Below are 15998 nucleotides of genomic sequence, written 5' to 3' on the forward strand. Positions count from 1 at the left end.
TATTTGGATGATTATTGCATAGGCAATTGTATGTCCAGTCATTGGATCGAGTGGAAAGTTAGGCATTAGTAAACCAATTCATTCACAAGGTGGTGGTAAATGCCGTATTCACTCATCCACTAGGTTCATTGAATACGGAAGGAAGACTTTAAAATGTAGACGCAAATCGTACTGCTATTGCTAATTGGCAGCACCCAAAGAGTAATTCAATTGGCAGGAATAATGGCATTAATAATAGACCACACCTCAGGATGATGACAATTGATTTTCCTATTCTTTGTAAGACAAGTAAACTAACATCTGTATTTGGCTTTGAACTTAGTCAAGCCACCGTTGTCTTCTCTCAAAAATAAAAAACAAAGCCACCCTTGTCGAGCTTCTTTGACATTTTTGAACAAGAGATCGATAATTACCAAACCAAAAATGGGGAAGAAGAAAGAAAAAGCCGTCATACTCTCTTTGAAATAATTCGTTCACAATCCAAAACATCTTGAAATCAAACATCTTATTCATACTATAATTATCCTTATCCAATCCTAAACGTGTCTCTATGAAATATTCAACCGATCCTAGCCATGTTTCTAAACAATTCAAATACCATAAGCATGTTACTAGCATATTACCGAAAGCCAGAAACTGATTAAACAAAAAACCAACGAAAACATTATAAAGTCAGGGCTTCTAGATGATTTTAGGTATGCATGACCAAAGTTACAAATGCATGTGGCGACTCTAGGTTTTTTTCTTAGGGGTTCAACATTGATAGAGAGCAATAAATTTGTCATGGGAGTAAATAAAAATTAAAATGATTTTTTTTTCCTCTACATACTAAAGGAGAAAAAATGAAACCTTTTTTTTTTTTTTTTTTTAATAATATTCAATACACAATACTTTCACAAAAATTTTATAACAAAATCTAATTGGCAATTTATTAATGGTAGGTAAAAAGTGATGTAAATTACAGGTCCAAATAAAAACCAGTTACAACTTGTCATATAAAATTTACTATGAAAATATTGTGAAAGTAACATTAAGATGATCATATTCAAATTTATTTTAGTTGGGTTTAAATAAAATTTAAGGTCAGGGTGTTCAAAATTTTATTTTAAAGAGTCAACAAAAGTTAAAAAAAATTGTATATATATATATATATATAATTGACAAGGCAGGGGGTTCATTTGAACCCCCTGGCTCTAAAATAACGCCGCAATATACGCAAACTCCTTAAGATGCGTATGCTAAGTCAAGCCGGCAGACGTGCGCGTCTTGAGGCAGAAATTCTACATTCTAACTATTCTAGCCTAAACTAGTTTCTTTAGCAAAAGAACCTAAAACTAGAAGGAAATTAAATAACTAAAGCAAGGAAAACAAAAGAAATTGAAAAAAAAAAAGTGCTTACCTTGAAGTGAGAACCAAACTTTGACTTTGATCGTTCTCCTTAGTTGATTTCTGCAGCCGTTCTATGACACAATAACAACAAAGTCATAAGCTTTGAATTAAAGGGCTAGTGACCTAAGAGAGAGGCCATGTTAGTCCAATGGTGTTCTTAAAAAAAAATTAAAATATTTAACTTACAAAAATAAGAATTGGCTTCCAAATTAATATTTGAGTTAGTCTAATGGTACTCTTAAAAAAAAAAAAAAAAAAATTTGCTGATTGGTCTATAGTTATAAAGACAGCGTAATTTTTATTTTATCGAATTTCATTTTTTATTATAAAATTATCTCTTATATCTATTAAATTTTGAATCATTCATTTCTTTAAAAATTTCAATATTTCCATAAATTTTTTTTACTCAATTTGATTAACAATTTTGTAATTTATATTTGAAATTGAAAATTTTAAGAATTTCACTTTGGTCGTTGAAGATGAAGTCAGGCTGAGCCAACCCATTTTGACTAGTAATTGAGCAAATCCCATTGCACTTATCCTCTATATAGTCACATATACCCGCCATTCACTTCCACACACCACTATTGCTGCACTGCATTCACACACTCTCAAAGATAAGAAAAAAAAAAATGAAGCTCTTTTCTCTGATACTGTTTTTCTTAGCTTTCTTCTTGCTTGGAACCTCAGCAGATGATGTTACCAGCGTCATCAGCTCGTCTCTTTTTGACAAAATGCTTAAATATCGAAACGATCCTCGATGTAAAAGCAATGGATTCTACACTTACAATGCTTTCGTTGATGCTGCCAAATCTTTCAATGGCTTTGGCACAACTGGTGATATTACTACACGAAAAAGGGAGATTGCTGCTTTCTTAGGTCAAACCTCTCATGAGACCACGGGTTAGTTACTTACGTTCTGTTCGGTTCGCTATACAATGTTTTACGAAAAATATTTTCAGCATTTTACCATTTTTGTGTAGGAGGGTGGCCAAGTGCACCAGATGGCCCATATGCGTGGGGATATTGCTTTATTACCGAAACAAACAAGCAAACCTATTGCACGCCTTCAAATCAATGGCCATGTGCTCCTGGCAAACAATATTATGGTCGAGGACCTATCCAACTCACTCAGTACGTCTTTCAAATCATCAATTAGTTCTTTACACAACACACACAGAGATCATGGAATTATGATTCCCTTTATTTGAATATGATTTCTTCAATATAGATCAGGAACTTCAGATCAAAAAATACAAATATAAAGTTGTATTCAGTGTTAGGTTTGTAACTTTGTTTATCAAAGACTTCAACTCTGACTTCAATTGTTTCACTATTGTCAGCAACTACAATTATGGGCCTGCAGGTAAAGCTATTGGAGTTAATCTGCTAAGTAATCCAGATCAAGTAGCCACAAACCCCACCATATCATTCAAGACAGCCATATGGTTTTGGATGACCCCACAAGGAAGCAAACCATCTAGCCACAATGTCATCACTGGAAAATGGAAACCCTCCGCTGCTGACACTGCAGCTGGTAGAGTCCCAGGTTATGGTGTAATCACCAACATTATCAATGGTGGCATTGAATGTGGCCATGGCCAGGATAGTAGGGTGGCTGATAGGATTGGGTTCTATAAGAGGTACAGTGACATATTGGGAGTTAGCTATGGGAAGAACCTAGATTGCTATAATCAAAAGCCTTTTGCCTAAACAGCTCAGGTCCAAGGCAAAAAAATGTTTAGCCAAGTACAATAAGGAGATGATATAAATGTATGAATGGGAGATTTTCCTGTTCAATGAGAAATCTATAAAGTTAAATAAAGAGGAATTTAATAAATTTGAGTACTGGTAATGCAGCTAGCTTGACCAAATTGTGCGATTTTTTTTTTATTTTTTTTTATTGCTGCTTATATATAATTCGTTACTTTGTTAGCTAATTGTGTGAGGATGCTCACAAACTCATTCGATTACGATCCTGTAATATGGCGTGTACATATCACACTCTTTAGATCTAAAAAATTAAATCTTAACTGTAAGATGGATTTTGAATGAAATTGAGAAGTTTTTTTTTTTTTTTTTCAAAGGATATTTATGTTTAAACTAGCAAAACAAAACTAAGACCTATATTCATGCATTCAAATTACCTAAATAAGGATCATTCTCATCCATATCAATCCACTAAATGAGAGTATAAAAATGACACATTCATTGCGGGCCTACTCTAGGCTTAGGTCACTTAGGCCATTACCCAAGTCCCCTATTTATAAAAGACCTCAAAATTGTATTTGAATAATCATTTTCAAAATAAAATAAAATAAATTAAATTAAATTATTTAAAAAAAAAACTTATTGTGGGTACCTAAGGCATGCTTGGCAATGTCCTTGGCCGATCTCAGCATTCCTTGCAACGTCCTTGACATGCTTAGCAACGTCTTAGGCATGCTTGGCAATGTCTTTGGCCGACTTTGGCATGCCTTGCAACGTCCTTAGCATGCTTAGCAACGTCCTAAGCATGCTTGGCAATGTCCTTGGCCGACCTTGGCATGCCTTGCAACGTCCTCGGCATGCTTAGCAACGTCCTAAGCATGCTTGGCAATGTCCTTGGCCGACCTTGGCATATTTTGCAACGTCCTAGGCGTCCCACATCGAAGAGAAATCCCCCCACTTTCTACCTTATAAACTAGTCACTATCCCATGCATTGTACCAGATAGTTAGCTAATATATATATATATATATATATATATATATATATATATGTAAGGACTCAATTTGTAACAATCCCAAATTGATATTGAGTTTGAACGTTAAAGGCCCAAACAATAAATTTGTAGAGAATGGGCTAAAAGGCCAGACCTTGGTGAACATACAATCGTTAGTCATGGTATTCATGATGATTGCACAGAGGTGAACTGAGCTTGTCCAAGAAGACTTTTTCCTCGACACGGCCTGAGTGGCTCCGGTCATTGGACCTTGTCCGAGGAGCTTAATGTTCTTATTATTCCTTTTACACTAGGTTACAATGGTCCTAGAGACGATACATAATGCTCTTTATTCCCCCCCCCCCCCTTTTTTGTGGATGAATTCTTACATTATATAGCCCATCTCAGTTGATCCTGACCTTCCATCTGTTGATCAGGCAGGTAACTATTTGAGTGCTTTTCCCATCAGCCTCCTTCCCCCACTTTTTGTTAGTTGTAATAATCGAAGCCATACTGTTCAGGGGTCTTTTCCCATTAATGTGGTCAGGACGTTTGTTGGCGCATTCAATGCAGAGGTGACAGCTTTTCCTTGAACCGCTCCCACATTGTACCCCCGTGCGAGTCCTGCTATACTCGTCCTTTCTTCTAGGAGTGTTTTGGGGGCTGCCTTTGATGGTGTGCCGTTCTTCCCTTCTAGGTTTTGGGATGCCGAGGACAGGATCGTCCTCGGTTGCATTTCTAGGCCATTTGGACTTTCGCTGCATGTTCTCGGCAATGTCTCTCCTCGACGCGGGCCTTGAGCTCTAATGTAAAGTGGGCCGGGGTCACAAATTCTCTGGCCCCACAATAGCCCCTCAAAACCCTGCTGTCTGGCTCCTCGGACGGAGAGGAGAGTTTTGATGACGTCAGGTCTCTATCACAGCTTATCAATCCTTGTCATCTATCAGTACCAGAGACTCTTTGTCTGCTCGAGACACATTCTTGGCACCTTGGTATGTGAAGCGCATCTTCATTAAATGCGGGCGACTCTGTGCTTCCCACGTTCAATGGTGCAATGATAATCTAACGGTGGAGATTTCCTTACCTTTATGGGCGGGAAAATTCGCACAGTTAGTTTTGATGGGAGGTATAAATAATTTTTGGAACTAATTTGTCTCTTCACTTTCGCACTTAAGTGTTCTGGTGCACATATCCTGGGTTCAGTCAAACTTCCATCCAAACTCAAGTCTCTTTCCAGCATAAAAAGCCCGTCCGAGGAACTTTTCCTCCTTTCAATAAGTTTTTTACTCTCACTAACTCGTGCTTTCTCTCTTTTGGGTTTATTTTTTTCTTGTTCCTCTACTTCTCCCGTCATCCCTTGAGTCTGTTTAGCAGCTCCTAGAGATGGGTAAATTAAAAAAGTTGGTTGAGACCGAATAGGTGATGGAAAAGTTCATCTCCAACTATAGGATACCTCCCGATGTGAGTTTAAGGTACTGCAATGAGGGGAAGTGGCATCTTAAGAGAAGAACGGGCGATGTGGTGATTCCCCTTCTCGCCTTTATAGAAGAGGGTGTGAGAATCTCCATGGGGCCGGTAATGAGGGATTACCTTAGGCATTTCCGATTAGCTCCCACCTAGTGCACTGCTAATGTGTTTAGGATCCTAGGTTGTGTGGACGCCTTAAACGAAAAAATGGGGTTAAGACTGACCCATCATGATGTAAACTGGTGCTACAACCTCCAACATTTGAGGGGTAAATCCTATTACATAAAGACGAGAGACGATAGAGTTCAGCTAATCCAGTGCCTCCCCGAGTCCAGCAAAGGAATGAATAAGGACTTTCTTATTGTATCTGGGGAGTGGCATGATGGCCTTCCTTGCCCAACTGTGGAGGGAGAACCAGGTGGGGTGCGGAGAGTAGGAGGGGGCTAATTTTTTGTGCCGTCGTAATTTTTGTGGTTCAGTTACTAACTATGAACATGCTTTCTTTTTGCAGATCCACACACTTTTCACCGGCACTTTCATCTGACCAACCAGGAGGATTTGGAAACCATTCTCAAGGCGGCAATTTTTGTAAACAAAGAGGACAACCAAGTCAGAGCCGCTCACAAAATCTTAGGGTACGATCCTATCTAGAAGTCATTTGCAGCCCCGAAGCATGTGATCAGAGCTAATGATCCTCGGCTTCAGAAAATCACTGTAACCGAGCACGGCTTTTTGATCTCTGAAGGATCTCTTGTCCCGGAGGACATCCCGTTGGCGGGCTCTTCTCCGTCCCACCAAGTAGCAGAGGACGAGGGTGATTTGGGCTTATCCGAAGAGGGGTTCGGTGTATTTGACCAAGTTGATCCATCCAAAGATCCTTTCAGTGACCTGGGTGACCCTAACTTGTCCGAGGCGGAACTGTTGTCAGTGGGAACATTTTCTCGGGCGGAGATGGGTGTTAAGAGAAAGCCCCCGACCAGCTTGTTTGACCTGCTTGAGGGCCAGCCGGGGAAGGGTGTGCAGGGAAGGTCGCAGTCCAGTGCTCCAACTCCCCCACCACAGCCCCAGCCTGTCCAGACTAGGTCTTCTCCTTCCCGATCGCAGTCACAATCCCCCCGACCAAAACTTCCTGCCCCTCCCCAATCTACTCTGCCTTCTCGGCCTGAGCCCACCGACCCAAAGAGGAAGAGGAGTTCCAAAGGTAAGGAGCCAATGGGCGGGGGGAAATCCCACTCCTCTCGAGAGGAGGACAAAGCCCCGCCTGCTAAAAAACAGTTAAAGATTGGGCATCAAGGCCAGGGGAAAGGGATCGATGCCCAATCCACGCTGAATGCTTGGCTTCCTGCCCCAATGCTCCATTGGGAGCCACTGAAGGAAGATGCATCCATGAGGAGCTTTTGAGATGGCGGAGGCGCTTATGTGGCTGACGCGTTAGAGAGGGCCCTGCTGCTTCCCACTGACATGCACGAGTTGAAGAGTATGACGATGCAGGAGGTTTTCCTCAGCATGATGAGGTACCTGGGTATGGTAAGGCTCCTAATACCTATGACTCCGTCGATTTTTACTCCTAGATTTTCGTTCATAATGCGTTTGTTTCAATTGGTAGGCCGTCCAGGCCACCTATAGGCTGGAGGATGAGGCTAAGGGGCAGAGTAAGTCTGTAGAACTTGAGTGTAATAAGCGTATAGAGGCTACGTGAACCCTTAAAAATTTCGAGGCTGACCTCGCGAAGGCCCGAGAGGACTTAAAGGAGATGACCAAGGCTAGGGATACTGCTAAAGCAGGCCTAGACGGCGCCCAGAAACAAGCCGAGGACCAGACGAGGTGCCTGCTTGCTGCCGAGGAGCAATTAGAGATCGCCAAAGAGCATATCGATGATTTAAAGAAGAAACTGACCGAGGCAGAAAGGGCTAAGGGCGTCGCGGAATGGGCCAGGGACGAAGCTGTGAGGGCCAAGACAGAGGCTGAGTTTGCCAAGATGGAGGCCAAGACCTCCAAGGAGAAGGCTTACGATGTGGGGGTGGTCGAAACCCAAGCCACCCTTAAAGCTCAAATCCCTGGTGTATGTAGGCTATACTGCTCCCAGGTTTGGAATGAAGCCCTCAAATGAGTAGGGGTGGAGGTTTCGTTCGACCTGTGGAAGGCGGAGAAGGTGTACTATCCTCTGGCCATCCGTGAGACCGCCTCCGCCAGCTCCGAGACTGTGAGCGCTCCACAGGAGACTGAGGCTGCTCAGCCAAAAGCTGCTCAACTCATTCTCACTCCTGACGAGACGAATAAGGGAGGAGAGCTTCATGGGGCAACAGAAACACCTAGAGGTCTGAATCCTGAGATGCCCCAGGAGGCTGCCAAGTCCATAGTCAGTGCTCAAGTCTCTGATGCCGAGGAGCCGGCCCTCTTGGTTCAGCCCCTTCAGACCATTCCTATTGCTGATGTCTCCGAGGGCCTTAAGGCTAATCCTGCTCGGCCTCCCCAGGAAGGGGATGTCTCTCAGGGTCCCAAGACTAATCCTGCTCAGCCTCCCCAGGAAGTGGCCAAAACAAAATTGAAGAAGTAGAAGCCTTGGCCAACTTTTGTATTTGTTTTTAGTTTAGCTGTTAATTAGTTTCCCTTTTGTTTTGAGGACCTTGGAATTTGCTTGTAATTAAACTCTTTGACCATATGTATGAAATTCCTTTCTTCCTTTTTCCTTTAAATTATACGTTCGTTGCTCTTGCCGATATTTACTATTGCTACGAATCTTACGGTTTTTGAATTAGTTATCTTAACATGTATGAATGGTTGTGCATATGATATATTTGGAATTACATCCCAGAATTTTAACTTACCCGTGCCCATAGGACGTTGAGTTTGCGTCTACACATACCTCTAGGGAGCTAAATGCATCATCCAAGGTTCCGAGCGTGTTCTTAGGCCCTGTCTAGTACTTAGATTTTCTTGGAGTATCTAGTTTCCCCATAGGTTTGAGTCTGAGAACCATGCAAGACCTTGGTACTGTCTAGCACTTTCTTTTTGAAGTAGCCAGTTTCCCCATAGGTTTGAGTCCGAGGACCATGCAAGACCTTAGTTCTGTCCAACACTTAGATTTTCTTGGAGTGTCTAGTTTCCCCATAGGCTTGAGTTCAAGAACCATACAAGACCTTGATTCTGTCTAACACTTATATTTTCTAGTGACTAGTTTCCCCATAGGTTTGAGTCCAAGGACCATGCAAGACCTTGGTTCTGTCTAACACTTATATTTTCTAGTGATTAGTTTCCTCATAGGTTTGAGTCTGAAGACTATGCAAGACCTTGGTTTTGTCTAGCACTTTCTTTTTGAAGTAGCTGGTTTCCCCATAGGTTTGAGTCCGAGGACCATGCAAGACCTTGGTTTTGTCCAACACTTAGATTTTCTTGGAGTGTCTAGTTTCCCCGCAGGCTTGAGTCCGAGGACCATGTAGGACCTTGGTTCTGTCTAGCACTTTCTTTTTGAAGTAGCTGGTTTCCCTATAAGTTTGAGTTCGAGGACCATGCAAGACCTTAGTTCTATCCAACACTTAGATTTTCTTGGAGTGTCTAGTTTCCCAATAGGCTTGAGTCCGAGGGCCATGCAAGACCTTGGTTCTGTCTAGCACTTTCTTTTTGAAGTAGCTGGTTTCCCCATAGGTTTGAGTCCAAGGACCATGCAAGATCTTGGTTCTGTCTAACACTTAGATTTTCTTGGAGTGTCTAGTTTCCCCATAGGCTTGAGTTTGAGGACCATACAAGACCTTGATTCTGTCTAACACTTATATTTTCTAGTGACTAGTTTCCCCATAGGTTTGAGTCCAAGGACCATGCAAGACCTTGGTTCTGTCTAACACTTATATTTTCTAGTGACTAGTTTCCTCATAGGTTTGATTCTGAGGACTATGCAAGACCTTGGTTTTGTCTAGCACTTTCTTTTTGAAGTAGCTGGTTTCCCCATAGGTTTGAGTCCGAGGACCATGCAAGACCTTGGTTTTGTCCAACACTTAGATTTTCTTGGAGTGTCTAGTTTCCCCGCAGGCTTGAGTCCGAGGACCATGTAAGACCTTGGTTCTGTCTAGCACTTTCTTTTTGAAGTAGCTGGTTTCCCCATAGGCTTGAGTCCGAGGACCATACAAGACCTTGGTTCTGTCTAGCACTTTTTTTTTTTAAGTAGCTGGTTTCTCCATAGGTTTGAGTCCGAGGACCATGCAAGACCTTGGTTCTGTCCAACACTTAGATTTTCTTGGAATGTCTAGTTTCCCCATAGGCTTGAGTCCAAGGACCATGCAAGACCTTGGTTCTGTCTAGCACTTTCTTTTTGAAGTAGTTGGTTTCCCCATAGGTTTGAGTCTAATAACCATGCAAGACCTTGGTTCTGTCCAACACTTATGGGAGTTTGGTGAATCGGGCTACTGGACCCGCGAGGATCAGCCCCTTGGCAAATGTGTGGGGCATAGACTTGATGTTAGAAACCCCTAGAATTGCCTGTGCTAGTGGCACTTCGAAGTGTAGCCCTGAGTGGGAACTGAGTCAGGGAAACGACTGTGTGCTGCTGGAAATGATGGAGAGGCTTTCGCATAGCTTGCACCACTGCCAAAACTATTTCTTTCGAGGGACCCTTATTGACAGTAGCTTGATTCCACCATGACTAACCGCTATTTGTGCCAACGCACAAGCCTTCCCCACAGACGACGCCAATTATAAGGACTTAATTTGTAATGATCCCAAATTGATATTGGGTTCGAACGTTAAAGGCCCAAACAATAAATTTGTAGAGAATGGGCTAAAAGGCCAGGCCTTGGTGAACATACAATCGTTAGTCATGGTGTTCATGATGATTGCATAGAGGTGAACTGAGCTTGTCCAAGAAGACTTTTTCCCTGGCACGGCCTGAGTGGCTCCGGTCATTGGACCTCGTTCGAGGAGTTTAATGTTCTTATTATTCCTTTTACACTAGGTTACAATGGTCCTAAAGACGATACATAATGCTCTTTATCCCCCCCCCCCTCTTTTCGTGGATAAATTCTTACATTATATAGCCCATCTCAGTTAATCCTGACCTTCCATCTGTTGATTAAGCGGGTAACTACTCGAGTGCTTGTCCCATCAGCCGCCTTCCCCCACTTTCTGTTAGTTGCAATAACCGAAACCACACTGTTCAGGAGTCTTTTCCCATTAATGTGGCTAGGACGTTTGTTGGCGCATTCAATGCGGAGGTGACAACTTTTCCTTGAACCACTCCCACACTGTACCCCCATCCGAGTTCTACTGTACTCGTCCTTTCTTCTGGGAGCGCTTTGGGGGCTGCCTTTAATGGCGTGCCGTTCTTCCCTTCTAGGTTTTGGCATTTCTAGGTCATTTGGACTTTCGCTGCATGTCCTCAGCAATGTCTCTCCTCGACGCGGGCCTTGGGCCCTAATGTAAAGTGGGCCGAGGTCACAAATTCTCTGGCCCCACAATATATATATATATATATTATTTATATATTTTGTTTGAATGTATAATCAAATTCATGCAATTTATTTAAAAGTAATGATGTTAAAACAAATGAGCAACTGCTGTAAAAACTACATTTGTATATTTATAGGGTTCATGTTTAGAAAAAATTTCACTTAAATTTAGCTAGATCAAAGTAAACCGAAATGCTACATTAATGCGACTCAACAGGAACATAATAATAAATGTTATGTTTAAGATTTTAGATATTACGAGTTTGAGATCTATATTTTTTTTTTTTAATGAATTTGGATTTAGAATAGATGCATTCTACCCAAACTTGTCTTTTTTCCATTATGTAAGTGCACAAAAATGGTCCAAATGCATTGAATGGACCAAAGTGGACCGAACTAGACCGAATAAGACCAAAACAACCAAATCAGACAAAAGTGGACTGAATAAGACCGAAATGGATTGAATAGGAGCAAAGTGGACAGAATAGGCTGAATAGGACTGAAGTTGACTGAATAGGACCAAAGTGGACTGAATTGAGGCAAAGTGGACATAATTGGACCGATGTAGACTGAATAGGATCAGTGTGGACCGGATAGGACTAAAGAAGATCAAATGGATCTAATAGGACCAAATAGAACCTAATGGACCAAAGTGGACCTAATGAACTGAAAAGGACATAAGTGGACTGAGGACCGAATAAGACTAAAGTGGACAAAATGGACTGAATAGGACTAAAGTTGACCAAAGTGGACCAAGTAGACTGAATAGAACAAGTTTAGAGCAAATAGGACCGAATAAGACTGAACTGGACCGAATAAGACCAAAATAGACAGAATGGGCCGAATAGGACCTAATGGTGGACTGAAGTAGACCAAATAGGACCAAAATGGATGAAATAAGACCAAATGGAAATTACAATCCAATCCCAATGTGCATGATCATAATATTTTATACATGAACATGTTAACCATCTCATATCATCAAAATTCATTATTTGTGCAACTAATTATTATAAGAATTAACTAAATCAGAATACTTACCTATATGCACGACCTCTTGCAAATGATATGATGGTGGATCACTCTATAAAATAGGGAATAATTTATTGCCCTTATTTCCTAGGATCAATGCATAGATCTCTCACTTTCATGGTGGAGGAAATTATGCTTCTTGCTGTTGTGTGCTATCAATTTTGTGATATGCAATCTAGTGTCTTCAGATTTTGTGGATTAAGGACTCTTGAAAATGACTACAAAACTTCATCAACATGAGGTTGAGATGATAATTTTTAATGGATGATGTGCTTCAAATTTGATGGGTGAAGCTTTTGGGGTTGAATTTGGAGGTGTTTTCAGGTGTCTAATGATTCTAGCTTTGGTATCTAGGGTTTTCAGAGGGTAATTGGGTTGGCTTGAGTGATGTGAAAATGTTGTTTAGGCGGTGGAGAAGAGATTGCTAATAAAGTTTTGGTTGTGCTCTTTGCAAAGAGTGTCGTTGCATGAAAGCAACCTAATTTTTCTTTGCAAGAATACAAAATTAAATAATGAAATTTTGATGAATGAATTTACTCTTGCAAGAATACCTAATTTACTCTTGTATTTATAAAGGAAAATGAATTTAATTTAAATTTTCCTCCCAATGGTCTTTCTCGGAATTTAGGAACTCATACTTACTCTCTTAGACGTTTAAATTGAAGTTAAGAGTCGAAATGATATACATTGTGGTACTTGTTTTACAAGAAAATTGTTCCTTAATTAGTTGATTTGTGCAGCCATTCTATGACACAAACAACAAAGTCATAAGCTTTGAATTAAACGGCTAGTGACCTAAGAGATAAGACGTTGGCCAAGCAAGAATTTAAACTCAAAAGAAATTTAATCAAAACTCCCTCATTTACTCAAGAATTGCTTTGATAGTAGTTCTATATGTATTTCTAACGATATTTGCTTGAGTTTTGAAAAGGGAGTTAGTCATACTTTTTATACTTGACAATCTAAGTGCAAAACCTTCTCTCAATTGTTGGATCAGTTTAATTTGCACCAGATTTCTGAGAGAAAATTTCCATAAAGAGCTCCCCCAACTCCTACTCGCGTACATATCGACCGACCTCGTGTGCGCATAGCCATGGTTTTTGAAAATGATTGAATTTTTTTTTTTTTTTCTCCTTGCTTGACCTAGGCCTCTCAAAAATAGGTCCGTCATGTATTGTCAAAATTTTAAAAATTTCATATTTAGTTTATGTAATTATTAAAAACTTTAAATATTTAGCTTACAAAGATAGGAGCAAGCTAGCCCCTCAAATATTTGAGTTAGTTCGATGGTGCTCTTAAAAAAAAAATTGCCGATTGTTCTGTACTCTATAGTTATAAAGACAATGTAATTTTTGTTTTCTCGAATTTCATTTTTTATTATAAAAGTTTCTCTTGTATCAATTAAATTTTGAATCATTCATGTCTTTGAACACTTCAACATTTCCACTATGGTTTTTTTTTTTTTTTTTTTTTTTTTTTTTTTTTTTTTTTTTTTTTGTTTAACTTGGTTTGATTGAAAATTTTTTAATTTATATTTGAAAAAAAAAATTTAGAATTTCACTAAGAAGATAGTAAAAGGTAGGGAATTTTATCTATATGAAAGAAAATCATCAAGCACAATTTTTGTAGGAGATACTAAAAGATGGTATAAGTTCTCCTAAAAATTATTTAATAAATATATATATATATATATATATAAAAGTCAAAGTTGATAATTTTATATACAATATATTTATAAATAATGGCTTGCCCTAGTATTAAAATCTCGGTAAAACCAGTTACCCATACCATTTTGCATACAAGCATACACGTCGTTGCTATATATATAGGTGAATATGTCTTTAACTTACGATATCAGTTCAAATTCAATGTGTATACACGTGTGCAAAAATGGTATGTGTAATTAAACCAGCCCTAAAAATATTATATACGTGTGTGGGATTCGTCTCAACTCTTTTTTCCACATGTTTCCGTTGTTAACATATTTCTGCCACGTAGAAGTTGGTCCTAACAAGGCATTTCAATCCGCAAAGGAAGGCATGCAAGATAGCCTTATCTCGACAACACTACACTATTTTCCACAACAAAACCGACTAGGAATTCCGTATATTGCCATTGAAGATTAAGTCAGGCTCAGCCAACCCATTTTGACGAGTAACCGAGCAAAACCCATTGCACCGATCCTATATATAGTCACATGCGTACCCACCATTCACTTCCACAAAGCACTATTGCTGCACAGCATTCACACTCTCAAAGATAAGAAAAATGAAGCTCTTTTCTCTGATTCTGTTTTTCTTGGCTTTCTTCTTGCTTGGAACCTCAGCAGACGATGTTACCAGCGTAATCAACTCGGCTCTTTTTGACAGAATGCTTAAATATCGAAACGATCCACGATGTAAAGGCAATGGATTCTACACTTACAATGCTTTCGTCGATGCTGCCAAATCTTTCAATGGCTTTGGCACAACTGGTGATATTACTATACGTAAAAGGGAGCTTGCGGCTTTCTTGGGTCAAACCTCTCATGAGACCACTGGTTAGTTAATTACTTACGCTCTGTTTAGTTTGCAGTAAAATATTATAAGGGAAATATTTTCAGTATTTTACCATTTTTGTTTCCTTGTAAAACTAGGCCAAATATGTCATTATTAATAAAGTGTTTTTAAGTGTGTGTTTGGTTTAACTTGTTGGATATTAGCTTAATTTTAATCGTAAAAGATAATTATTGTTTGAGTAGGAGGGTGGGCAACTGCACCAGATGGCGCATATGCATGGGGATATTGCTTTATTACCGAAACTAACAAGCAAGCCTATTGCACTCCTTCAAAAGAATGGCCATGTGCTCCTGGCAAACAATATTATGGTCGAGGACCTACCCAACTCACTCAGTAAGTCTTTCAAATCATCAATTAGTTCTTCCCACAACAGACACACTGATCATGGAATTATGATTCCCTTTATTTGAATATGATATATTCAATAATAGTTCAAATCAAATAACAAAAATATAAAGCTGTACTCTGTGTAAGGTTTGTAACTTAGTTTATCAAAGACTTTTAACTTTGACTTTGATTGTTTTACTATTGTCAGCAACTACAATTATGGGCCAGCAGGAAAAGCCATTGGAGTTGATCTTCTAAAAAATCCAAATCTAGTAGCCACAAACCCCACCATATCATTTAAGACAGCCATATGGTTTTGGATGACTCCACAAGGAAGCAAACCATCTAGCCACGATGTCATCATTGGAAAATGGAAATCATCGGCAGCTGACACTGCAGCTGGTCGAGTCCCAGGTTATGGTGTAATCACCAACATTATCAATGGTGGACTCGAATGTGGCCGAGGCCCAGATAGTAGGGTGGCTGATAGGATTGGGTTCTATAAGAGGTACTCTGACATATTGGGAGTTAGCTATGGGGCAAATCTAGATTGCTATAATCAAAAGCCTTTTGCCTAAACAGCTCTGGTCCAAGGCCAAAAAAATGTTTAGCCAAGTACAATAAGGAGATGATATAAATGTATGAATGGGAGATTTCTTTTCCAATGAGAAATCTCTAAGGTTATGGATAAATAAAGAGGAATTTAATAAATTTGAGTACTGGTTATTTATTACTTTGTTGGCTTATATAATTCACACTCTTTAGATCTAAAAAATTAAATTTTAACTGTAATTAATTTTTCAATAAAATTAAGAGGTTTGTTTTCAAAGGAGAAATATTTTTAACTAATAAAACAAAACTAAGACCTATATTCATGCATTCAAATTACCTAAATAAGGATCATACTCATCCGTGTCAATCCAAGATATGAGAGTATAAATGTCACCTTTTTTAATGAGCCTACTCTAGGCTTAGGTCACTTAGGACATTGGGTAAGTCCCCCATTTATAAAAGACCCCAAAATTGTATTTGAATAATTGTTTTTAAAAAAAATTTATTAAAAAAAAAAACCACATAGATGGGA

The 15998-nt window shown here is 39.5% G+C and overlaps 1 protein-coding gene across 1 annotated transcript; it reads left to right on the forward strand.

Moving 5' to 3' along the window:
• Window positions 1-1980: 1980 nt before the first annotated feature.
• On the forward strand, window positions 1981-15647 carry LOC115974026. The gene is made up of 10 exons (XM_031094252.1): window positions 1981-2292; window positions 2373-2523; window positions 2733-3100; window positions 6071-6168; window positions 6265-6760; window positions 7344-7625; window positions 7674-8089; window positions 14223-14568; window positions 14770-14920; window positions 15123-15647. The coding sequence occupies exons 1-10, from the start codon at window positions 2022-2024 to the stop codon at window positions 15490-15492; spliced, it is 2949 nt and encodes a 982-aa protein (XP_030950112.1). The 5' UTR covers window positions 1981-2021; the 3' UTR covers window positions 15493-15647.
• The last annotated feature ends 351 nt before the right edge of the window (window positions 15648-15998 follow it).

This window comes from Quercus lobata, chromosome 2, assembly GCF_001633185.2.
Source record: "Quercus lobata isolate SW786 chromosome 2, ValleyOak3.0 Primary Assembly, whole genome shotgun sequence".
Taxonomy (NCBI): domain Eukaryota; kingdom Viridiplantae; phylum Streptophyta; class Magnoliopsida; order Fagales; family Fagaceae; genus Quercus; species Quercus lobata.